Source organism: Stenella coeruleoalba (assembly GCF_951394435.1).
Source record: "Stenella coeruleoalba genome assembly, chromosome: 7".
Taxonomy (NCBI): domain Eukaryota; kingdom Metazoa; phylum Chordata; class Mammalia; order Artiodactyla; family Delphinidae; genus Stenella; species Stenella coeruleoalba.
In genome coordinates, this window is record NC_137153.1 from 116985224 (window position 1) to 117011821 (window position 26598).

The 26598-nt window shown below is 49.1% G+C and overlaps 1 protein-coding gene across 1 annotated transcript in view; it reads left to right on the forward strand.

The window, feature by feature from the left end:
- Positions 1–26598, forward strand: part of HMCN2 (hemicentin 2) — a 149775-nt gene that overhangs the window by 3929 nt on the left and 119248 nt on the right. Inside the window, exons 2-6 of the mRNA XM_079927125.1 lie at positions 16684–16754; positions 18041–18199; positions 19027–19149; positions 25078–25249; positions 25939–26045. Of these exons, the coding sequence (XP_079783251.1) occupies positions 16684–16754; positions 18041–18199; positions 19027–19149; positions 25078–25249; positions 25939–26045 (632 nt within the window). The remainder of the gene's footprint in view (positions 1–16683; positions 16755–18040; positions 18200–19026; positions 19150–25077; positions 25250–25938; positions 26046–26598) is intronic.

Consider the following 26598-nt stretch of genomic DNA (forward strand, 5'->3'; position numbering starts at 1 on the left):
TATGACAGTTCTTGTTCCAGCAGCACATTGTTAATTATTAATTAACATTAACATTAATTAACATTAATTAATTAACATTAATTATTTGGCTTTAGAATAGGGTAAATCCTTCCTCCTATTCTTAAAAAAATAATTTACCCCCAGCCTTATTGAAATATAATTGACACATAATATTGGGTTAGTTTAAGTTGTCCAATGTATTGATTTGATACATTTATATATTGCAAAATGATTACCACCATAGCAGTTAGCTAACGCCGCCATCATGTCACATAATTACCATTTCTTTTTTTGTGGTGAGAACATTTAGGATCTACTTTCTTGGCAATATTCAAGTACATAATACAGTATTATTAGTGATAATTACTATGCTGTACATTCGATTCCAAGAACTTAGTCATCTGATAACTGTAAGTTTGTACCCTGTGACTAACATCTCCCCATGTCTCCCACTCCCTTATTCCTGGAAACCACCACTCTACTCTCTGTTTCTCTGAGTTTCACTTTTTTTTTTTTTTTTTAGATTCCACATATAAATGAGATCATACAGTATTTGTCTTTCTCTGTCTGACTCATTTCACTTAGCATAATGCCCTCAAGGTCCATCCAAGTTGTCCCAAGCAGCAGGATTTCCTTCTTTCTCGTGGCTGAATAGTATTCCATTGTGTATATAAGCTGTATCTTCTTTATCTTTTCATTGGTTGACAGCTTTAAAATTTTAATAAACTTTTAATGAGAACAGGTTTTTTTTTTTATAATATATTTATCTTTGGCTGCGTTGGGTCTTCACTGCTGTGCGCAGGCTTTCTCTAGTTGCAGCGAGCAGGGGCTGCTCTTGTTGCAGAGCACGGGCTCTAGGCACACAGGCTTCAGTAGTTGTGGCACGTGGGCTTCAGTAGCTGTGGCTCGCGGGCTCCAGAGCGCAGGCTCAGTAGTTGTGGCGCACGGGCTTAGTTGCTCCGCGGCATGTGGGATCTTCTCAGACCAGGGCTCGAACCCATGTCCCCTGCATTGGCAGGCGGATTCTCAACCACTGCGCCACCGAGGAAGCCCTAAAACAGTTTTAAATTTACAGAATTATTGCAAAGAAGTTCCCGTATACCCAACACCCAGTTTTCCCTTTTATTAACATCTTATATTACAATGGTACATTTATCACAATTAACAAACCGGTACTGATAGGTTGGGGTTTTTTTTTAAGATTTTTTTTTTTGATATGGACCAATTTTAAAGTCTTTATTGAATTTGTTACAATATTGCTTCTGTTTTATGTTTTGGTTTTTTGGCCTCGAGGCATGTGGGATCTTAGGGATCCCGACCAGGGATCGAACCCGCACCCCCGGCATCGGAAGGTGAAGTCTTAACCACTGGACCGCCAGGGAAGTCCCCATGGGTTATTATTAACTAAAGTCCATTACTTTTTTTTTTTTTTTGGCTGCATTGGGTCTTCGCTGCTGCGCGCGGGCTTTCTCTAGTTGTGGCGAGCTGGGTCTACTCTTCGTTGTGGTGCGCGAGCTTCTCATTGTGGTGGCTGCTCTTGTTGCAGAGCACGGGCTCAAGGCGCGCAGGCTTCAGTAGTTGTGGCTCACGGGCTCTAGAGTGCCAGTAGTTGTGGTAGACGGGCTTAGTTGCTCCGCGGCATGTGGGATCTTCCCAGACAAGGGCTTGAACCCGTGTCCCCTGCATTGGCAGGTGGATTCTTTTTTTTTTTTTTTTTTCCGGTACGCGGGCCTCTCACCGCTGCGGCCTCTCCCGCCGCGGAGCACAGGCTCCGGACGCGCAGGCCCAGCCGCTCCGTGGCACGTGGGATCCCCCCGGACCGGGGCACGAACCCGCGCCCCCCCGCAGCGGCAGGCGGACTCTCAACCACTGCGCCACCAGGGAAGCCTGGCAGGTGGATTCTTAACCACTGCGCCACCAGGGAAGTCCTAAAGTCCATTCTTTTTTTTTTTCTAAAGTCCATTCTTTATTCAGACTTCCTCAATTTTCCCCTAACATTTGTTCCAGGAGCCCATTCAGGATCCCATTTAGTTGTCATGTCCCTTAAGGCTTCTTTTGGTTGTGATGGCTTTTCAGACTTTGTTTTTGATGACCTTGACAGTTCTGACGAGTATTGCCCAGATGTTTTGTCCCTCAGTCATGATTTGCCGGTTGCTTTTCTCCGGTTAGACTGGGTAATGGGAGGAAGACCACAGAGGAACAATGCCATTCTCATCATATCATGTCCAGGGTACATGCCCTCATTATGACTTATCACTGCTGACGCTGACCTTGATCACCTGACTGAGGTTGTCAGGTGTCTTCACCATAAGCGTCCTCTTTTCTTTCTCCTTTTCTGTACTGTCCTCTTTGGAAGAAAGTCACTTACACGCAGCCCACACTTAAGAAGTAGGGAGTTGTGATCCACCTCCTTGAACATGGGGTATTTACATAAATTGTTTGGAAATCTTCTGCATGAGAGAGTTGATTCTTTTCCATTTATTTGTTTATTCAATCATTTATATATATATCAGCATGGACTCATAGTTTTATACCGTGGGTTATAATCCAATACTGCTTTATTTTGTTGCTTAAAATTTTCCAACTTCAGTCATTGGGAGCTCTTCGGCACACACAGTCTGTGTGCCTTTGACATACCCCTATTGTGAATTTTTTTAAAGTACTTTCTTACTTTCCGGCACTACAGGATATTTCAGACTCATCTTATGTATTTCCTGCCCCAGTCCTAGAATTAGTAATTTCTCCAAGGAGCCCTGGTTCCGTTGATTGAAAAATGGTATTAGACACCAGCATCTGAGTGCTAGGTGTGCTTGTTGCTACTGGGGTGTCACCGCTTCTGCATCTTTAGCTGACAGAGCAAGGAGATACATGTTGTATATGTAACCTTTGTGTATACCCATATCTATAAATATTTCTCTGTTTGTCTGTATCTGTAGTAAGCTGAACATGAGTTCATTCTGATGTCTCCAGCTCTCATTGATTACCACGTGGATCCTTCCAGCCTCCTATTCTTGCTTATCTATAACCTCCCACTCTGACAGTGACTAACCTGGCCCTCACCCTTCCCCACTCACTCGTCATTTACTTAATTTTCAGTTCTAGTCCACATTTATAGTGGTTTTAGCATTGCTAACTTGCGCCCCGTGGAAAACAACTTTGTTCACTAGAGTACAGTTCTTTTGCCTTTAGTCTTATAGACGCAACTCATTTCCAGAGTTACTTAGCCCTGCAGCTTCTTCATGTTCTTTTTATTCTTCTTCATTTTCAAAATATTCTTGAACATGTTTTCTTTTCAGATGAAAAGTAGAAAATGTAGTCAACTTCCAAAAAAGAAATTCCTACTGTGAATTTGCTCAGAATTGTGTTAAATCTTGATCTGGGGAAGAATTATCATTTTAAAAAATTTCATTGTTTTCCTCTAGGAGACCACTTCCTTTTTTTTTTTTTTTTTTTTACATATTTATTTCCTTTTGTAAAAAACTTATAGGTTTTTTTTTTTCCTTATAGGTTCTACCCATTTCTTTTTAAGATCATTTCTAAATATTTTGGGTTTTGTATGACTGTTTTGACCAGGAATTTTTTTCATTACCTTTTTTGCAAAGGAGTATTGCTAGTATGTTGGAAAGTAATTTATTTTCATATATTTATTTTGTTTCCAACTTTCTTCCTGAAGACTTTGTAAAGAAACTAGTTCTAATTTTTTGGGGGGTAATGTCTTGAGTTTTCTAGGTTGACAATCACAGCCTGTCCAAATTGTAATATTGTCTCCTCTTTTCCAATCAAATTTTTTGCTTGTTTGGAATGTTTTGCGGTATTTAGCACAGTGTTAAGTAATGGTGGTAGCTGAAGTCGGTCTTGTCTTGCTTCTGATTGTATATCATTGTATGATACTGGTTCTTGGTTTGAGGTTTTCTTCATCAGGTGAAGGAAGATACTTTCATTCTTAATTTTCTAAAGGTAGAAAAAAACACCCCCAAAACAAAAATCCCAAATGGGAATGGTGCTGAATTTTAGCCAGTGACTTTCTGGCTTTGTTGAGATATTTGTAAGATCTTTCGCCTGTTGACCTCTGGATGTGATTCCTTCATGTTAAACCATTTCCACATTCCTTGCATAAGCCCTACTCAGTCATTGTGGATTATTCTTTTTTTTTTTTTTTTTTGCGGTACGCGGGCCTCTCACTGTTGCGGCCTCTCCCGTTGCGGAGCACAGGCTCCGGAAGCGCAGGCTCAGCGGCCATGGCTCACGGGCCCAGCTGCTCCGCGGCATGTGGGATCTTCCCGGACCGGGGCACGAACCCGTGTCCCCTGCATCGGCAGGCGGACTCTCAACCACTGCGCCACCAGGGAAGCCCTGGATTATCCTTTAATATACAGCTGGATTCTGTTTGCCAGTGTCTCCTTTAGGAGTTTTCCATTTATTTCAATATGTATGATCAGTAAATGATATTCTTCCTTTGTGCTCTTTGTCAAATTTGGCACCACGGCTTAGCTCTTTCAGTGAATAACTGAAATTATTAAGTTTCCTCAAAAAATTATAAATTTAATACATGCTTGTTAAATGTTCGAATAACACGACTCTCAAGAGATGCAAACACTTTTAATCATTTTGTGTGCTTCCAGACCGTGTGTGCGTGTCATTCACTTGTATACATATATACCCTTAGTTTTTTTATTATATAAAAGACGGGATTATACTATGCAAACTGTTTTGCAACTTGTTTTTTCTCCCCCACATGCTATATCATGGATCTCTTTTTATGTTAGGAAATATCGATCCCCTGCATTGTTTTAATGACTACAGAAGGTGTTACAGGAGGGATCTTAATTTATCTTACCTCGATTTATCCGCCACTCCCACATTATGAAAAATAATTTGCTTTCAGTTTCCTTACAATATACACACACATTTGCAAAAACGTATCTATAGGAACGGGACTTCCCTGGTGTTCCCAGTGGGTAAGACTCTGTGCTCCCCATGCAGGGGGCCCGGGTTCGATCCCTGGTCGAAGAATTAGATCCTGCATGCATGCCACAACTAAGAGTTCGCATGCCGCAACTAAAGATCCCGCATGCCGCAACCAAGACCCGGCGCAGCCAAAATAAATAAATATTAAAAAACCACAACATGGCTATAGGATAGATTCTCAGAATTGCAACTGGTTCATTGTTAAAGCATATGAACATTTAAAAAATTTTAATTGGTATCAGCAAACCGTCCTCCAGAAATGCTATACCATCTAACCCTCCTACCAAGAGAGTGTGAGACTGCTTTTTTCCCAAACACTTGCTGGCATATGGGGACGTCACTCTTCCCTTTTTTGCTAATTTGATAGGTAAGAAATGGTAACCTGTTTTAATTTGCGTATGTCTGATAGAGAGTGAGTTTGAGCATCTTCTCTGGGTCGCCAGGTGTGCTGTCAACTTTCCCCAGGGAAGAGGTGGTTTTAGGGCCTTTCCTAGTGGCGCAGTGGTTGAGAATCTGCCTGCCAATGCAGGGGACACGGCTTCGAGCCCTGGTCCGGGAAGATCCCACATGTTGCGGAGCAACTAAGCCCATGCTCCACAACTACTGAGCCTGTTCTCTAGAGCCTGCGAGCCACAACTACTGAGCCCGTGCTCTGCAGCAAGAGAAGCCACCGAAGTGAGAAGCCCGCGCACCGCAATGAAGGGTAGCCCCCGCTCGCTGCAGCTTGAGAGATAAAGCCCGTGCAGCAACAAAGACCCAAAGCAGCCCAAAATAAAAATAAACAAATAAATTAAAAAAAATAATAAAGTATGTTCTGCTATTAAAAAAATGTTTATTAAAAAAAAAAAGAAAAGAAAAGAAACGGGAGGACTGAGTTCCGGAGAGGGGACGCAATTTGCCCACAATGGTGGCAGATGGTGAGACCCTGCTTGGGGCCCCTGCAGCGGGAGGAGGGGGTATGTGCACACCCAGAGTGGCCCCAGGGTTCAAGCCCTGCTTTCAAGGAGGTGGGAAAGGCAGGTTCGGGGAAGAGTCCTGGACGTGAGGTCTTTCTGCGACTGGCTCTCTGGCGCCTGGCTGTGACCGTGACCACTGGGACACACAGACTGGGTGACGGAATGGAGGATCACCCACGTGAAGGGCCGGGTGGTTCTTCCTGTGCGTGACCCTCATACGTCCTAGAGGCTCCACCCCCTCGTCTTATCAATGGAAAATATTTCCCTATGGAGAGGTGGTTCTGGGCCAGGCTTCTGGGGCTCATATGCTCAAGGGCAGCACAAGTGGAGACAAGGTCATGGGTTTAATCATCCCTGCACCTGGCAAGCCCTGCTCAGAGGGAACCCACGCCGCATCTGCCCAGCTGTTAGGCAGGTGCCCACCTTCAGTCACGAACCTCCCGCCCCCTCCAGGAACAGGAACGAGGGGCTGGGGAACAAGGGCCATATGTCTGCAGCTTCCTGCATGGTTGAGAGCTTGGATCTGGGGTCAGACGGACCCAGGTTTGAATCCTGTCTCTGATGCTTCCTCATTGTAAGACCTTGGGCAGTTTGCTCTACCTCGCTAGCCCTCAAATTCTCACCTATAGGGCTTCCCTGGTGGCGCAGTGGTTGAGAGTCCGCCTGCCGATGCAGGGGACACGGGTTTGTGCCCCAGTGCGGGAAGATCCCACATGCCGCGGAGCGGCTGGGCCCGTGAGCCATGGCCGCTGAGCCTGCGCGTCTGAAGCCTGTGCTCCGCAACGGGAGAGGCCACAACAGTGAGAGGCCCGCGTAAAGCAAAAAAAAAAAAAAAAAAAAAAAACCCCATTAAAACAACGATAGCTGTCATCATCATCATCACCCTCATTTTTGGAGGCAGTATAGCCAGTAGCAAATAGAACAGGCTTTGGAGCCAAATATGTGGACTTGGACATTATTCTAGATTGAACAGTGTCGTCACAGAATTCCTGTCCTTCCTAGAGCTTCAGAATGTGACCCTTTTTGGAAATAGGGTAATTGAAGATGTAATTAGTTAAGATGAGGTCATACTGAAGTGGAGTGAGCCCTTAATACAATGGGACTGGTGTCCTTATAAGGAGAGCAGAGGCACAGGGAGAAGGATTGGGGTGATGGTGTATTTACAAGTCAAGGATTGCTAGTATCACGAGAAGTGAAGAGGAAGGAGGCATGGAGCAGATTCTCCCCAAGAGCCTTCAGAGAAAGCATGGGCTGCTGACACCTTGATTTTGGACTTCTAGCCTCCAGGACTCTGAGAGAATGTATTTCCATTGTTTAAAGCCACCGGGTTTGTGATATTTTATTACGGTGACCACAGGAAACTAGTACAGTTATTGACTACCACTTGCTAGCTGTATATGACCTTCAGCAAGGTCTTGGCATCCTCAATTCTAACAGGGAGCTGTTAATAGGACTGAGCTAAACACTGTAGAATAGTAAGTACTCGATGCATTGAAGCTGCTGTTAGCATCATCACCCACGTCTACCTCCACCACCACCATCATCATCATCACCATCAGCATCAGCATCAGCATCACCATCATGAGCATCAGCATCATCATCACCATCATCAGCATCATCATCACCATCACCAGCATCAGCATCACCATCAGCATCACCATCACCATCAGCAGCAGCAGCAGCATCACCATCACCATCACCATCACCATCAGCATCAGCAGCATCGTCACCATCATCATCCACATCAACATCATGCTAAGAAGGGCTTTTTATCCAGATCCAGTCCTTCCTGGACCGGGTGAAGGAGGGAGATGGACAGCGGCTCAAGGAACCCCTCTCAGTGGGCAAACTCACATGGGGACATGTCAGGTGTCCTGCCCTGTCCTGGTACCTCACTCTGTCCTGCCGGAAGACAGGTCTTGAAATGGTTACCCTGCTGAAAACACCCTGTCCTGGGGAGCTTTGGCATGATGAGAGATGATGGTGCGGTAGGTCCCAGGAATGACAAATGAAGCCGCGGACCAGCATTAATTAACGACAAGAAGGCATCTATCTCTGTCTCACTGCCTGGAGCTGTAGATGGATGGGTGGGCAGGTGGACAGTCGGACAGCAAGGAAGACAGATGGAGAGAAGACCTCCGTGTTCCCAGCCCCGTCTGGGCATCTTGAAAGCTGGTCCAGCCCTGGAATGATGGGACTGGTCAGTAGCAACCAGCACCCAGAGCTAGTTTGGGGATTATCTGTTCAGTAAAAGGAAGAAATCAGACTAGTTTTTGCACATCAGTGCGTCTGTGTATGTAAGTGTGCTCTCCCCTGAGAGCCTTCTTTGTTCAGGGCTTGGGGCAGAGCTTTTAAAATGCCCTGCCCTGTAACTCAAGAGGAATCACAAACACTTTTGTCCATCTGGCCAGCTCTCCCTTAATACGACCAACCCCTCTGCATGCCCCAAATAACCACATTTGGTTTTCTGCCTCATTTTGGATCTGTTTCTCTGAGTGATGGGCAGTAGCGTGCTGTGGTGGGAGCGCCTGGGGATCAGGCAGGCTTGGCATTCAGGAATATTTGCTGGGTGTTGATTGTATGCCTGGCATTGTGCTGGGCACAGGATATAAAGATAAAGGGTCCTGGACTTACCTGGTGGCGCAGTGGTTAAGAATCCTCCTGCCAATGCAGGGGACACGGGTTCGAGCCCCGGTCTGGGAAGATCCCACGTGCTGCGGAGCAGCTAAGCCTGTGTGCCACAACTAGCGAAGTCCACGCACCTAGAGCCCATGCTCCGCAACAAGAGAAGCCACCGCAATGAGGGGCCCTTGCACCGCAACGAAGAGCAGCCCCGCTCATCACAACTGGAGAAAGCCTGCGTGCAGCAACAAAGACCCCATGCAGCCAAAAATAAATAAATAAAAATTAAAAAAAAAAAAGATAAAGGGTCCTGACTTGGAGCTGCTCAAGCAGTATACTCAAACAGTATTTGTTATGAGTAAATAAATGTTATTCATTTACTCATTTGAACAGTATTTATTAAGCACTTACCATGTGCCAGGCGCTGAGGTGGGCAGGAGTTCTGTGACGATGAACAAGAGAAGGGGTCACTGTTGGTGTGATGTAGCCGATCAACTCTACTGCCAGATCTTCCCATCTGACCTTGAAGGACTCTCTTCCCCTCTCTGGCCTCAGTTTCCCCATCTTTTTAAAGGTGGGGCTCTTCGGATCTCTTCATTCTCAACATTGTTATGTTTGGCACATAGGTTTGTAGTCAAATCATTTTTTTCCCCAAGCGCATTCCTTTTTTTTTTTTTTTTTACTTTTTATTTTATATTGGAGTACAGTTGATTAACAATGTTGTGTTAGTTTCAGGTGTACAACAAAGTGATTCAGTTATACATATACATGTATCTATTCTTTTTCAAATTCTTTTCCCAATTAGGTTCTTACAGAATATTGAGCAGAGTTTACTGTGCTATAAAGTAGGTCCTTGTTGGTTATCCATTTAAAATATAACAGCGTGTACATATCAATCCCAATCTCCCTAACTATCCCTCCTTCCACCCTTCCCCCCTGGAAACCATAAGTTTGCTCTCTAAGTCTGTGAGTCTGTTTCTGTTTTGTAAATAAGCTCATTTGTATCATTTTTTTTTTGGATTCCGTGTATAAGCGAGATCATACGATATTTCTCTTTCTCTGTCTGACTTACTTAGTATGACAATGTCTAGGTCCATCCCGGTCAATTAATCTATGACAAAGGAGGCAAGACTATACGATGGAGGAAAGACAGCCTGTTCAATAAATGGTGCTGGGAAAACTGGACAGCTACATGTAAAAAAAAAATGAAATTAGAACATTCTTTAACACCATACACACACAAAAAACTCAAAATGGATTAAAGACCTAAATGTGAGACTGGACAGTGTAAAACTCTTAGAGGAAAACATAGGCAGAATATTCTCTGATACAATAAATCACAGCAATATCTTTTTTGATCCGTCTCCCAGAGTAATGGAAATAAAAACAAAAATGAACAAATGGGACTTAATTAAACTCAAAAGCTTTTGCACAGCAAAGGAAACCATAAACAAAACAAAAAGACAACCCACAGAATGGGAGAAAATATTTTCAAATGATGTGACTGACAAGGGATTAGTCTCCAAAATTTATAAACAACTCATGCAGCTTAATATCAAAACAAACAACCCAATCACAAAATGGGCAGAAGACGTAAATAGACATTTTTCCAAAGAAGACATACAGGTGGCTAAGAGGCACATGAAAAGATGCCCATTCTTTTTTTAAAAATTTATTTTATTGAAGTATGGTTGATTTATGATGTTGTGTTAATTTCTTTGATACAGCAAGTGATTCATGTGTGTGTGTGTGTGTGTGTGTGTGTGTGTGTGTAGGACCTTGTGTTTTATCCATTCTGTATATAATAGTTGGCATCTGCTAATCCCAAACTCCCAATCCTTCCCTCCCCCTGCCCCCTGCAACCACAAGTCTGTTCTCTATGTCTGTGCATCTGTTTCCGTTTCACGGATAAGTTCATTTGTCTTGTATTTTAGATTTCAGATATAAGTATAGCATATGGTATTTCTCTTTCTGACTTGCTTCACTTAGTATGATAATCTCTAGGTCCATCCATGTTACTGCAAATGGCATTATTTCATTCTTTTTTATGGCTGAGTAGTATTCCATTGTATATATGCACCACATCTTTATCCATTCCTCTGTCGATGGACATTTAGGTTGTTTCCATGTCTTGGCTATTGTGAATAGTGCTGCTATGAACATAGGGATCTAAGCCCATTCTTGAAGGAGACAGGATGGTGGAGGCTATGATAGGCAGGAAAATGCCCCCCCGCCCCTGCAGATGTCCAGAGAACCTGTAAATCTCATACTTGACATGGCAAAAAGGACTTCGCAGAAGTGATTAAGTTAGGAATCTTGAGATGGAGAGATGATCCTGGATTGTCTACTTGGGCCCATTGTGATCACAAGTGTCCTTTTAAGAGGGAGGCAGGAGGGTCAGAATTAGAGAAGGAGATGTGATGACAGAGGCAGAGGGAGAGGGAGATATTTAAAGATGCTACATTACTGGCTTTGAAGATGGAGGAAAAGGACCATGATCGAGGAATGAAGGAAGCTTCCAAAAGCTGGAAAAGACAAAGAAATGGATTCTCCGCTCGAGCCTCTGGAAGGAACACAGCCCTGCCGAGGCCTTTATTTTAGGGCTTCTGACCTCCAGAAATGAATGTGTGTTGTTTTAAGACACTGAGTCTGGGGACTTCCCTGGTGGCGCAGTGGTTAAGAATCCACCTGCCAATGCAGGGGACACGGGTTCAAGCCCTGGTCCGGGAAGATCCCACATGCCGCGGAGCAAATAAGCCCGTGCGCCACAACTACTGAGCCTGTGCTCTAGAGCCTGCGAGCCACAACTACTGAGCCCTCATGCCACAACTACTGAAGCCCGTGCGCCTAGAGCCCGTGCTCCACAACAAGAGAAGCCACTGCAATGAGAAGCACGCGCACTGCAACGAAGAGTAGCCCCCGCTTGCCGCAGCTAGAGAAAGCCTGCGTGCAGCAACAAAGACCCAACACAGCCAAAAATAAATAAATTTATTTAAAAAAAAATGACACTGAGTCTGTAGTAATCTGTCCCAGCAGTAATAGGAAACTAAGACAGAGTTCTTAAAGTCCTTTCCAGGGTCCTCCAGCCCAGGGGCTTCTCCAGGGCTTCTGGAATTTCCTGCGTCCTGTGTTTGCATGCAATCCCTAGTCCTCAGCATGTGCTGGCCCAGTGCTTGGGGTCCCAGGAGGTTGCATGAGGCGGTAACTGTTGAGGAGCATTGCTGAGAGGTGTGCGGGAGTTGGAATTGGGCAATTTCCCAGAAGAATCTTCCTCCCTCTCAAAGCACAGAATATGTCAGAACGGCTTTGGCAATGGAAGGTCAGACCTTAGATGCTACGTCTGGCATTCTCCCCACCTTCCACCACAGGGCTGCTCATTTTGGGTTTCTCAACCCAACAGAGTCATTTTTTTTAAAAGCTAAAAGAAAAGAAAAGGGGGGTTGCAGAAAGCCCAGAGGGAGCTGACATAGGTGACTGACATTTTAACACCGTACACAAAAATTGTAACACCATACACATAACATTTTAACTTGTGAAGCCCGCTCTTCACTAGAGAAAGCCCGTAGGACCATGAAGAGAATCAACTCCCTCTAGCTGTTACTGTTCTGAGCGATCGTCCGCTCCCCAAGCAGGAAGCAGATGCACTGAAGAATAAAGGGTGGTCCTTCCAATTGGAGCACATTTACTTTATGATAACCCAGTTTACCAACTTAATTTTTCTCATGTTGCTGTGAATGGGAGAGAATGTGGTCAGCCTAGCGCTGGTCCAGCCTTGGGAACAGTTGGGTCGTCTGAACCTGTGATAGATTGTGATGGGAGAGGGCAGGGCCATCCAGATTCAGCACTGGGTACTGCGGAGGCTTCTCTCAGTTTCCAGGCAAGGAGAAGTTGCTGTCGATTTTTGAGCAGGGGTGATGTGGGCAAAACTGGCCCCAAGGGCGGCTTCTCTGGCAACGACAGGTAGATGGGTCAGAGGCAGGAACGTCTGGGGATGAGGACAATTATGAGGTTACTGAATTTGCATCCAAAGTCTTTACAAATGCCCTTACCTTTGGCCCAGCAATTCTGCTCATGGGCGTGTATCCCAAGGAAACAATGGAAGTAGTGCTTGAATGTAGCGGATATAAAGATGTTCTGAATAACATTGTTCATTATAAAAATTGGAAACAAAACACTATGGTCAAGACCACTATTGGTCATTTATACAAAGGAAATACTTTGTAGCCATTAAAAATTATTTTGAACTGAGTATTTGACCTTCTGGAAGGATGCTTACAATGTGTTGTTCAGTGAAAAGAGTCAAATTTAAAATAGTATGTTATTTATATTTAAATAGAAATTCTGCTTCAAATAGTGTGCACTTATATAAGATTTACAAATATGCATGAAAGTTTTGAAAGTTATATATAAAAATAAGAGTATTTCTGGTTGGTAGAATTCCCTTCTTTTTCTGCATGTGAGGAATTTCTATGTACAGTTCACAGAGAGCAGTTGTCAAGAGCTCAGATTCTGGGACTTCCCTGGTGGCTCAGTGGTTAAGAATCCACCCGCCAGTGCAGGGGACGCAGGTTCAAGCCCTGGTCCGGGAAGATCCCCCATGCCGCGGAACAACTAAGCCCGTGCACCACAACTACCGAGCCTGCGTGCCACAGTTACTGAGGCCTGTGTGCCTAGAGCCCGTGCTCCACAACAAGAGAAGCCACAACAATGAGAAGCCCGCTTTTTGCAACTAGAGAAAGCCCACGCGCAGCAACAAAGACCCAATGCAGCCAAAATTAATTAATTAAAAAAAGAAAAAGAAGAGCTCAGATTCTGGAGTTGTACAGACCTAAGCTAATATTCTAGCTCTGCTGCTTACTGACTGTGTGTCTTTGGGCAAGTTACCTAGCCTCTCTGGGCTTTCATTTCTCCTCTGTAATATGTGGGTAAGAGTTGGACTTAACAGGTGGGAGGGAGGATTCAGTGAGCTAATACACAGGAAGCATCTCAGCACATAGGCTGGTACATAGTAAGTGCTTAGGAAATGTCAGAATCATTAATGTTATATATTTTTTAATGAATGTATATTATTATGTAATAAAGAAATAACCAATGTTGAGTAAAATTATTACTCTCCTCAGTCAAACTAGTATTTGAGGACCTCATTGGAGCAAAAGACTGTCTTTGCCTGTCTGCCTTGTGTGAGATTGCCCAGCAATTGTGTGTTCAACCGACCAGAATGGCCATAATTAAAGTCTACAAATAACAAATGCTGGAGGGGGTGTGAAGAAAAGGGAACCCTCCTACACTGTTAGTGGGAATGTAAATTGGTGCAGCCACTATGGAAAACAGTATGGAGGTTCCTCAAAAAACTAAAAATAGAACTACCATATGATCCAGCAATCCCACTCCTGGGCATATACCGGGACAAAACTACAATTCAAAAAGATACACGCACCCCTATGTTCATAGCAGCACTATTCATAATAGCCAAGATATGGAAACAACCTAAATGTCCATCAACAGACGAATGGATAAAGAAGATGTGATATATATTTATATATACAATGGAATACTACTCGGTCATAAAATAGAATGAAATAATACCATGTGTAGCAACATGGATGGACCTAGAGATTATCATACTAAGTGAAGTAAGTCAGAAAGAGACAGACAAATACCATGTAATACCACTTATATGTGGAATCTAAAATATGACACAAATGAACCTATCTACGAAACAGAAACAGACTCACAGACATAGAGAACAGACTTGTGGTTGCCAAAGGGGAGGGGGGATGAGAGAGGGAAGGACTGGGAGTTTGGGATTAGCCGGTGCAAACTAGTATATATAGGATGGATAAACAAGAAGGACCTACTGTATAGCCCAGGGAACTCTATTCAATATCCTGTGATAAACCATACTGGAAAAGAATATATATATGTATAACTGAATCACTTTGCTGTAAAGCAGAAATTAACACAACATTGTAAATCAACTATACTTCAATAAAATTTAAAAAAAGAAAAGGAGAAAAAAAAAGCATTGTACGTTCAGATCAGCAGGGCCAACTCCTGCTTGCTGAGCCTTTGCTCTAACCCAAGCGAGGTGTTTCCTTCCCTGCGTTAATGGATTCTCACAATGATGGTTCTCAGCTAGGAGAAATGCATCATTTTACAGGTGGGGAAACTGAGGCTTGGGCCGGTGAAGAAAGCTCTGAGAAGCCGCACGACTGGTGGAGGGTGGAGCCAGGATTCCAGTCAGCTCTGCCTGACGTCAAAGGTGAGGGTTTGGCTGAATTAGTCACTGCAGAGTTCAGGAGGAAGCCAGTGGAGAAGGCTTGGTAAAGGCCAGAGCAGGTGCGGAAGGGGCCGTTGGATGTGGGAATAAATACAGAGCAGAGAGTCAGGGTCCTCCAGGTGGTGATTCTGAAAGTATACAGCAGAGGAGCTGGTGTCCAGACCCTCCCTTGGTAATGGTGGATGAATGCCGGATAATTCCATGTGCTTCCTTTTCTAAGAAGGACTAGGTCTGTTGACGAGTTGCCAAGTATGGGAATTTTTCTTAGGGTGACTGGAATATAGAATTTTTGAACTAAAAATAGTCCATTACTAGAGTTCACCAAGGACTCAAATGAAATATTTCCTGAAGAAATCCGATGTCCACATCATCTTGCAAAACCCGCACTGTGCACATGTCCACATGGCGAGTTGGAATTCTGGCCGTGTTCTCAGTGCACTGGTAGCCTTGTCGTATGTTAGCTGTGGCTTTCAATGACACTCTTGAATAAAAAACTATTTATTCGGGAAAATTTCAAGCATATACAAAGTAAGCAGAATAGTATAATGAATTCTTATATCCCCCTCGCCCAGCATCACCAAATATTCAAAAAAATCTGCCATTCTTGTTTCATCTGTATCTCCTCCCACCCTCCACTCCCCCACTCAACGATGATCATTTTTTACGTTTCTTTTTCTGTGAGGTAAAATTAACATACGTTGAAATGGGCAAATCTTTGCTTTACACTTTTGACAAACGGATACACCCGCGGAACCCACATTCCCATCACAATATAGAGCGTTTCTGCCTTCCCAGACAGTTCCTTGGATCTCCCTATCCCACAGACAACCTCCGTTCTGAGTTTTTTCACCTTTGATTAATTCTGCCAGTTCCAGAGCTTTCTGTAAATGGAACCGTATAGTAGGCACCCTTCTGTGTCTGGCTTCTTTCGTGCAGGATGATGTCTGCGAGATTCATCCATCTGGTTGCCTGTATTGGTAGCTCGTTCCGTTTTCTGGCTGGGTGGTATTTGATTATACGAATGTACCTCAGTTTGTTTATTCATTCACCAGTTATGGACATCTGGCTTGTTTCCAGTTCTGGGCTATTGTGAAAACAGCTGCTATGAACATTGGAGTACAAGTCTTGGTGTGGACGTATGTTTTCATTTGTCTTGGGTAAATACCGAGGAGTGGAAGGACTGTATCCTGTGGCAGGTGCACGTTTAACTTTGTAGAAACTTCCGTTTGTTTTCCAAAGCGGCTGAACCATTTTTGCATTCCCACCGGCAGTGCGTGAAAGTTTCAGTTACTCTGTATCCTTGCCAACATTTGGGATCACAGCCCTTGTAATTAATCCTGCTCTTTTCAAGTGAGCTAATATATGGATGCAGTTTCTGGAAGGTTTAGCTTCTGTGGGTCAGTCTGCTGTTGGCCAGTTGCTCTGTGGTCCAAAACTTTATTTGCTCAATTCTCTGTTTCTTTGTCTTCCCAGAATTCCCTTCCCGCTGATGCAGGGCTGGGTGGGCTGGTAGAGGGGAGGTTTCTAGGGGAGTCATAGTCACAAAAGATCAGGAACTGTGGGTCTGGGGGCAAGACTGGAGGTTTGCCCCCTGCTCCATCTCTCTGCTCCCCTGGAACTCTGGGTCCAGTTTGGAGTGGGCAGAGGGCCAAGTGGCCTGACCTCCCTTCCAGATCTGACCCTGGCAGCCCTGGGAGCTGCTCCCCTACCACTTCCCCATTTGTTGAGGTCTCTGAGGTCCAGGCCTCAGCTCCTCTCCCCTCTGATGGTGACACATCATGCAGTTGGTGCCCCAGCCCACAGGGGCTATGCTTCCGGGGGTCCAAACTCACTTGGTCCTCTCTCTCTTCCCTGCAGATATTGGCCCGGTGACCCTCACGGCCGACCCAGCGGTGTTTCAGAGGGAGCTGAGAGAACTCTACGTGCAGGTAGGCCGCCCCGCCCCTGGCTGCTGGCCCTCTGTGTCCTTCTGCCCCGTCCCTGCCAGAGGCCAAGGTCTTTGCCCCACCTGGGGGCCAAGGTGGTGCTTCCTGCAACCGCTATGACCTGCCTCCCAGCTCTGCCTGGGGCTCCCCCCCAGCTTGGGGGTCCTGCAGATTTTGTACTTTGGGGGGTTCCTTCCTTTATTCAGTGAACCAAGTACCTACAGGAGTCCCTGAGCCTGGCATGTAGAAGGTAGTTATTATTTACTGCATGGATTCAGGCTTGGAAGGAGGGGGTATGTGGCAGCTGAGGGAGGATTCAAGAGGGGTCAATTCAGACCCCCCAAAACCTGGCCCGAGACTGGGTCAGATGTCCCATGGCCTCCTCGGCTTTTGGGCCACACTGAACACCCTGGTTCAGCATACGTCTCCCCCACCCAGCTTCCTGCAGGCAGGGATCCCACGGATCGGTCTAGCTCACCGCCAAGTCCCCCAGGGCCCAGAACAGGGCCCGGCACACGGAAGGGATGAGTGAACCAAAGAGGGAAGCGTTTCCTGAAGTTACCGTGTGCACACCCTGCTTCCAGTGCTGGGTGTGCGAACCTGGGGGGCAGAGAGCTCCTGGCCGGTGGGCGGGGAGGGGAGGGCTGTGTGTTTATGTGGAATCGGTTCCAGGGCGGGTCACAGAGAGGATCTGAGGAGGCGGCTTTGAATGTTTTCCTCTGCCCACCCCTCACCTCTCCTTCTCCTGGCGACCCCTCTACCCCTGTATCCTCCAAGCCTTGGCTAACACGTGGCTTCTCTGGCGTATCTGTTTGATGTCCCGGTGGCTCCCATCCCTCTTATTGCACTGGTAGCACTCCTCACAATGGTAACTAAATGCTTGTGCTGTGCTTGTTAATGTAAGGTCTGCCTCCCATCTAGACTCTGTGGGAGGGACCGTGTCGCTCGGGCATGGGTGAGTGAATGAGTGAATGAATGAGTGAATGAAGGAATGAGTGAGTGAATGAAGGAATGAATGAATGAGTGAGTGAATGAAGGAGTGAGTGAATGAATGAGTGAATGAAGGAATGAGTGAGTGAATGAGTGAATGAGTGAATGAGTGAATGAGTGAATGAATGAGAGATGAAGCGGATTGGATGCTACACTGTGTCTCAGGGAAGGGAGTGGCTGGGGCCCTGGCCTGACCCTGGATGGGCAGGACAGAGGCCACTGGAGGGGACCCCCACCTCCCTGGGTGGTGCCCACGGCGAGGAGGTGGGCGGCGGCCGCTGACCCGCCCTGTCCTGCAGGGAGGCGGGGACTGCCCAGAGATGAGCATGGGGGCCATCAAGGCTGCCGTGGAGGTCGCCAACCCCGGCTCCTTCATCTACGTTTTCTCGGACGCCCGCGCCAAGGACTACCACAAGAAGGACGAGGTGCTGCAGCTGCTGCAGCTTAAACAGTCACGGGTGAGCCACCACGAGGGGGTGCTGGGGAAGCTGGGGTCTCCGAGGGCCGCCCCAAGCCCCCCTCCCTCCCTCCACCCCCCACCCCCCCTAACCCCCCGCCGGAGAGCTGAGCTGCTGCTTCTCTGGGTCCAGCCTCCGCCAGGAGTGCCGACCAGCCCACTGACTAGCTGGGCTGTGAAGTCCAAGTGTGTTCTCATGCTCCTGCCCCGTCTGCCAGGCCGCAGGCCTCCCTGGCGAGACCCATTTTTGATAAAGACCACACCGCCCTGCTCCCTTCACACCCCGTCAGAGCCCGGGCAATCCGTCTTCCTCCTGGCGTCGCCTCTGCATTGTCTAAGGGTCTGGAAGACGTGCTGGGGTTTTTGCTTCTTGCTTTCACAGAGAGGGGTTGGGAAGGAGATGTGTGCAGGGAAGGAAGGAGGGCCCGCCCACTGGAATCCTTGGGAAAGACCTCAGGGGCTGGGACGCCTCTCTGCTCTCCCCTCTGGAACAAACTCGGGTTCTCCAAGGTTCTTCTAGCTCTGCGGCCTCCAGGGGCCACTTGGAGCACAGTCGGTTTCCATTCCCTTCTTTGTAGATTTGATAACAGCTTGCATTTATCGAGCACCTACTGTATTCCTGGCCCTGTGGTGAACACGTGACCTGCATCAGTCCTGACCCCCACGGGGCGGGAACTCGTATCATTCCCATTTTACAGATGCATCGCCTGAGCCCAGAGAGAGGAAGGGGCTTTCTCCAGGTCACTCCTCCCTGGTTCTGGCCTTGCTACTCATACCTGTAGAAGGTGGCAGAGGAGCCATGAGCCAGGCTGCCTGTCTCTCTTCTAGGTGGTCTTTGTGCTGACGGGGGACTGTGGTGACCGTACCCATCCTGGCTACCTGGCCTACGAGGAGATTGCTGCCACCAGCTCCGGGCAGGTGTTCCACCTGGACAGGCAGCAGGTGACCGAGGTGAGCCGGCCCTGGCGTGCTGCATCTCTGGGCGGCTCGGCCCATGGGCTGGTTGCCATCACGCATGAGCGGTGCCGAGCGCTCTCACCACAGCAGGAAGCGCAGGAAGCCCGGTGCTCAGGGGTTTTGGGCATCATCTGGCCAAACCCTCTCGCTCGCCCCCAAAGCAGGTGCTGCGGGTTTCTCAGTTTCGCCTGTAAAAAGATTGGGGCTTGAAGGAGCACCCCGGGTTTTAGCCCGGGTCCCCCAGGAGGTCCAGGCTGGTAGGATAGATCTAACAAAGGCTGGCAGAGCGGGGGGGAGCTTCTCCTCAGAGTCGAGGAGCCCAGGAGTGGGTGGAGGAGCATGGGGGCGGCCATCAGATTTGGGCTGTGTTGCTGGGACAGGAAGTCGAGCTTGGGGACTTGGCAGGGAGAGGATTGCTTGGCCCTGAAGCCTGACGTGCAGGACTGCTGATGCCCCAGCGCTGACCGGGTGTCTGCGTCCTCATCTCGGTCTTGGACCAGGTGCCTGCCCTTCCTCCCCTCCAGGCTCCATCAGTTGCTCAGGTCTCTCCCCGCTTTCCCTCTGCCCAGCACGTCCATTCCTCCCCAGGAGCCAGAGGGATCCTTCCAGTGGCATGTTGGTAAATGTTTCACAACCATCTCTCTCTGGAAGGAACAAGAATGCCCGCTTCCATGGTTTAAATACTCCTACTTTGGCTGGTTTCAAGCTGCCGTCATGAAGTCACAGAGCATGGGAAGTGATGCTCATAATTGGCTTTCTTGAGCCTGTATGAGCCGGTCCTGCATCCCACTGGACCCTCTAAAACAAATCTGACCAACAGGTCCCGCCCCCTTGTCCCCTGGAACAGGTCCAGACCCTTATCTGAGCTCTGCCTCTCGGAGCCTATCGCCTGTGTTCTCCCCCTTGCCCGCTGCTGCCGCCCTGCTGGCCTCTCTGCTCTTTCTTCAGTGCCCCGTGTCTTTCCTCCCCCAGGGCCTTTGCTCGTGTGGCTTGTTTTTCCAGCGTCTCCTCCCCTGGCCCCTCATCTTCCCAGTCTTAGCTGAAATACACCTTCCTCGATTTCCCATCAAATTAAGTCTCCTATCATACCCTCTCCCAGCTCTCTGTACTGCTTTATAGAAGCATAGTTTTGCAGCTGTGCGATTATTTAATGCCATTAGGCTGTGAGCTCCCTGAGGGCAGGGCCCTTAAGTTCCTGTCTGCTACGGTATCTCCAGCACCTGGTACAGCCAGCAGCAGGGAGCAGGTGTTTGGTAAGTAGCTGGTGAAGGGATGACATGGAGTCCCTTGTGCGTGAGGAAGAGGAAGATGAGAGGAACAGCGTCTCTGAGGCCACCGCGGCCCCGGGCCAGCCCTGCTCTTGCCTCCGGGAGAGGGTATGGTGTGTTGTATGTTTATGATCTCCAGGGCCGTGTTTAGGTTAGCGCCTTCGCTCCCTGTTGAAAGATGGCGTTTATGCTTCTCTGCTACACAAGAGGATTTATTTCTTTTGGCGTGTCAGCGTGCTCTGGTACTAAGCCACCCAAGCAAGGGTGGGAGGCATTTCACAGTGGAATGACGGCTTGGTCCCTGTTTTGGCGGTGTCCTATCTGGGCAGTTGCTCGGGAACTGGGTTCCTGCTGGGGCAAATCAGATGTCAGGCATCTGGGTGGGTCGGTGGAGGACCGCTTGCTCAGGTGTGGGGCTGGACTCTCCTAGCCTCTCCCTCGAGCCATGGCACCTGGGGCGAGCCCCTGGCTCCTGGCCGTGATGCCAGCCTTCTGCCGTGGCAGCCTGGCCGGGCAGGACACGTCTGATGTGGTAGGACATCCGATGGCCAGGATTGGCTGCCCCTGGCTAGGGGCCTGGATCCCGCTCCTCCCTGAATAGAGATCTGTCATTCGTTAGCTTCATGCCTTGTACCTGGCCCCTTCCAGATGTCCCCAGACATTTGGCAAGCCTGGGAAGGTAGCCGGGGCAGCCAGGGCCGTGGTCATCCCCCCAGGAGAGGGAACAGTGTCTTTGCCCAAGCCAAGGGGGCTCCGGCTAGAAGAAGTTGCAAAAGTCCCCCAAACCCCGCCTGTGTAGTCAGTTCTTTGACCATTTCAAAGTGTGTCCAGTATGGCAGGAAAGACACATAGAGTGCGTTCCCTCTTCCCTTCATTTACCGAGCGCGTTCTCTCTTCCCTTCATTTACCGAGCGCGTACTGTGCACTGGCGCAGCTTTAGGTGCTGGGCGCCGAGAGATTATCCATCAATCTTACATCTCTGTGCTTTCGGGCGTTTAGCTTTTTCCACCTTTGAGATTCCAGCGTAACTAAAGGAGGGTGAAGATCCTGTCGCCCTGGGAGGGGTAACCTGTAGCTTTTGCCATCCTTCAGCGGACAGGGGAAGCAGGCAGCGTGACCCCTTGGGCCTGTCCCAGAGGTGTGCATTTTTAATTAGGACTTAGCTAGGTCCAAGAACCTCCTTGCCCCAGCACATCTTTCCCACAGGCTTCCCCCCAGCTCAGACCCAGCTCAACGTCCTGTCCCCAGGTCCAACAGAACGGTCAGAATTTCTGGGAGAGCCCATCATCCTGAAGCCCTCTGGGGTCCTGGGAAGTCCCACTCTGGGGGCTCAGACCCTTTCCCTGTCCAGCACCAGCAGGTACAAATATGACAAATTGCTCAGAATCTGGGCATTAACCAGGGGAAAGGTGAACTGCCCTCTAAGACAGTAAGGGGGAGGGGGAGGGGAGGTCAGATTAACAGGTGGTTTGGATTAACAGATCAGGAGACACAGGCCCTGGAGATGACCTCATCCTGGACCCTTCCCAGAGGAGGTGGGGTGGTAGGGGGTTAAGGTCACATGCTGTCTTCAGACCCCAGCTCTGCCACCTGTCTGCTGTGTGACCTTGAGCACAGCACTTAACGTCTCTGGGCCTTTGTTTCCTCAGCTGCGCCGTTGGGTTATGAGGGCTACTGCCTGGAGAGATGGTGACAAGGGTAGGAGGAAGACCTCTGCATGAGGCCAGGCACCAGGGAGCCCTGGGGGAGGGTTAGTGGTGGCCGTACCTCCAGCGCCTGCGCTTCTGTGTGGAGCGCAGAACACACACACCCCAGCTCTAGCGAAGCCCCCTCAGGGGTAAGAGCTTTCTCTGGAAAAGGTTCTCAGGAAGGTAGAGGCTGGGCCCAGTGCCCCGTGGTGCCCAGTTGTCAAGGGCCCTCAGTTTTCTGATCTGTGGTTCTCGAGGCCCATTTGACGCCCCCGGCCCCAGCTTCCCCGCTCGGTTTCCTCACCCCGACTGTCAGATGCTTTGGGAGGAGACTCGGGGGATGATTTATCTGCTGTGAACCGCTGAGCGGCAACCATCTGGCCAGGGTTGCAGCGCCAGATTCTCTCATTCTTTCCCCATCAGCAACAGAGATGAGCCCCAGTGCATTGCTGGCTCCCAGGCCCCCCTGTCCTGCTAACATCTGGAAGCCATTACCTTCGCAAATAAACATTGCTCGATGAAGGCTGTCTGCTCAGAAGTTTCCCTCGATTCCTCTCTGAGTCCCCGGGCCATCGCCAGGCCCAGAAGCCTTTGCCCCCAGGCCTGGGCCTGCAGCCGCTTGGCCTTGCTGTGGGCAAGAGGGTCAGCTCCCCCAGCTCTGGAGTGGTGATGTGCTTACAGGGCAGCCCTCGTGGGCGGGCTGCCTCCTGACGGGGTCGCTGGCCTCCTGTCTCCTCTCCGTGCAGTAGCCTGAGCTCTTGGGCATCTTCTCTCCATCAAAAAATCCTAGAAAGAGCTTGTAATGACAGTTGCAACACAGTAGCGGGTGTGACCCATCTGGGTAATTGTCAACGAGTGCTGCCACCCCCTTCTGGCAGCTTTGCTCATTTCTGATTGCCTCCTGACCCCTGAGAAGGCCTGGCCCCGGGGGGAGAAGGACAGTGGTCACAGAGCTGTTGCTTTGCTGTCGGGGAGCTGCCTCGCTTACCTCACCAGCTTCTGTCTGCCTTTCTAGCTGGGAGCCTTAGCTGCTGCTTCTGATCGACCTCCACACGGACGAAGAGCCTTGTCTTCATTTCTTAACCAAAATAGGTGGGATCTTTTCAAGAGAAACATCCCTTAGAAAGTTAGGCAGAAACAGAAGAATGGAGTAGCTCCAAATAAAAAAACAGAGGAGTTTTCAGAACACAGAATTCTCGTCCAGTGATAACTGAAATCTAGCTGTAAAATCTAGGCGCACATGTTCTAGCTCAGTCTGACCAAAACACATTCATTTTCCAAATCTCGAGCAATTCTTCCAATTCCCTTCTGTACCCTTTCCCTTCCACGGAAGATCACATGGCAGGCAGAGCTGGAGGACTGTCGTTTAGAGCAAGGATGGCCAATGTGCAGCGTGCCAGACACCGCGTTCTAATTCCAGATCCACGGCAGACTTGCTGCTCGATCACAGACCTTTTTCTAATTGCGGCTGAACGTGGCTTCACATTTCTCAAAACAGTATTCCAGGAAGTCACTTCCTGTTGATTAGAACTGGTAAACGACAGGATACCCCTATGGTGGCTCGGGTATATTCTAAAGTCATGCTTGTAAAGGCATACTTGTTCCTTTCAATTGATTTTTGCTTAAACATTTTCTGTGAGAAGTGTCAAAGATATAGAAAAGTAAAAACAGGGACTTCCCTGGTGGCGCAGTGGTTAAGAATCCGCCTGCCGATGCAGGGGACACAGGTTCGGGCCCTGGTCCGGGAAGATCCCACAAGCCGCAGAGCAACTAAGCCCGTGTGCCACAACTACTGAGCCTGTGCTCTAGAGCCCGCGAGCCACAACTACTGAGCCCAAGTGCCACAACTACCGAAGCCCACTCGCCTAGAGCCCGTGCTCCGCAACAAGAGAAGCCACCACGATGGGAAGCCCTTACACTGCAGCGAAGAGTAGCCCCTGCTCGCCGTGACTAGAGACAAAGCCCGCATGCAGCAACGAAGACCCAATGCAGCCAAAAATAAATTAAAAAAAAAAAAAGACTCCAGTGTAACCCACAACATCACCTGATAAAATGACTAGTACTTTGCTAGTATCAGCTGATGCCAAGCCCGTATTCAACTTTCCCTACTTGTCCTCAAAATGTCAAATCAGGATTTAATCAAGGGCTGTGCATTTCATTGGGTTCTTATGTCTGTTAAGTTTCCTTAAATCTGAAGTAGTCCGCCATTTTTTCATGCCACTAACTTGTTGGAGAGGTATTGCTTATACAGTGTCCCGTGTTGCGGATTCATCTGATTGTTTCCTTATTCAGGAAAATAAGTGGGATGGTATTTTGGAGAGAGAGTTACCTGTTACCTGATTTTCAATGGGACCTGTCTGAAAGAGGAAGATTTTAGAATGAATAAAAGCAGTTGTAGAAACAAAGGACATAAGATTTCTCAGTGTTGTGACAAGGGTCAGGAGGGGGCTGTCTTTGCTGTCTGCTTAGAGACATGGTCCTGCTTAGAGAGCATGGTGTCCAGGTGAGGGTGTGGTCTGAGGCCCCTTGGGCAGGGGGTGGTGAACCACATGGCTCTGGGAGAGATTCCGGATCTCCAGAGTTCATCAGTGTGTAGGAGGCATCAGGAGGGCTTCCTGGAGGAAGTGATGGGTGTCACAGAAGTTGGCCATGTGAGGAAGGAGGGAAGTCTTCCCAGCAGAGGGCACCCTTTGCTCCTTCTGGCCCAGCTGAGTCCTCTGGATGCCTTCATTCAGGTGTCACAGTTCTGAGCCCACAGGCCAAGAGGGTAGTGACGTGTGAATCGGGCAGTGGGGAGTAGGGTGGCCTCAGGTGACCTGGAAAGCCTGTATGCTGCCTAAAAGCCACTGGGGGACCGGATTTTGCACACAACTGGCAGCGTGTTAGGGACCCACCTCCTGTGGGCCAGGCACAAGCAAGACATCACGGGCACCTGCTAGTGTCAGCTTCTCACACCTGCCTTCCAGGTGCTGAAGTGGGTGGAGTCAGCAATCCAGACCTCCAAGGTGCACCTGCTGTCCACGGACCACGAGGAAGACGGCGAGCACACGTGGAAGATCCCCTTTGACCCCAGCCTGAAGGAGGTCACCATCTCCCTGAGTGGCCCGGGGCCCGAGATCGAAGTCCAAGACCCGCTGGGTACGTGCGCCCCAGGGCTGGCCTCCACCTTGGCCCTGAGACTGAGCTGGGAGTCCAGAATGGACAGAGAGAGAGGCCCTGGGGTGATAGGGGGTTTGGACATAAGGCTCCAGGAGCGAGGAGGGTGGGGGGAATGCCAAGTGAAGGGCAGGGAGGGTACCCGTGGTAGGTGAGGAAACAGGAAGGCCGTTAGCAGCCCGGCTAAGGGGAATTAAAATGATGACAGTTCCTGAGCTTCAAGGATCACATGGCATCTTCCCCGTGTTCCCTCAGTGGAGCTCTTCGGTGGCCTGGAGAGTCAGTGGGGGCAAGAATTAGTGGCACATCGTAGAGATGGGAAGCTGGGGCTCCGGGAGGTGGAGTGACTTGTCGGGTCGCCCAGGGTCAGTGTGATTTGGACCCGGTCTCCTGGCCCCATGGTGCTCTGCGAATGTCCTGAGTATTCAGGTCCAGAGGCCAGGGGTACAGCCGGCACCTGGGGAGGGATGAGGATGGCGATCAGGGTAAGATAGAGGCCCGGGTACCACCGAAGGCCTCTTGTCAGTTCCTCTAGGAAGCCCGAGGCTGGTGTTTGGAGCGCTGTGGGTTCCAGGGGACAGGGTGGGCCGCTGCCACCCCCAGGAAGTGGCTGGGCCGCTGCCACCCCCAGGAAGTGGCTGGGGACTAAGCGGTCCTTGGGGCTTCCACAGGGAGGATCCTGCAGAGGGACGAGGGCCTCGACGTGCTCCTCAACATCCCTGACTCGGCCAAGGTTGTGGCCTTTAAGCCTGAGCATCCTGGGCTGTGGTCCGTCAAGGTAGGGGGCCTGGGGTTCCTGGGGTTGGGGAGACCAGCTTCACCAACCCGAGATACCACCTCCCTCTCGCCGGGCGCTGCGAAGCTGAGAGCTGGAGCGTGGAGTGAAGTGGGCATATCAATAGAAGTAAAGGGTCAAGAACAGAGGAGGAGTATTCCGCCTTGCATCAGTGAGAGGAAGTGGAGCGGTTTGGGGTTAGTTAGGGAGCTTCTAAGAAAGGCTCACAGAAACCCCTTGAGTGTCCAGGTGGGTGACTGAGCTGTCCTGTGAAGAGTGCACGGAAGCAGCAAGGGTGACCTTGGGCTCAGAGGGACAGGACTGGCAGGGGGAGCAGGGTCTGCTGTAATCGGCAAGGTGCTGGGGGCAGGCTGGGCTCCTGACAGAGTATCCTGGGACGGGGCAGGCTGCTGCTTCAGGAGGATAGGACTCTTGCCGATCAGGCAAACATGCACGAGCCCCTGCTGGGCGCCAGGCACGGTGCTGTGTGCTGCAGGCACCGCTATCCTTCAAACTCTGAGCATCTTTGAGCCAAGAGCTCTCATGCCAAGGCAGG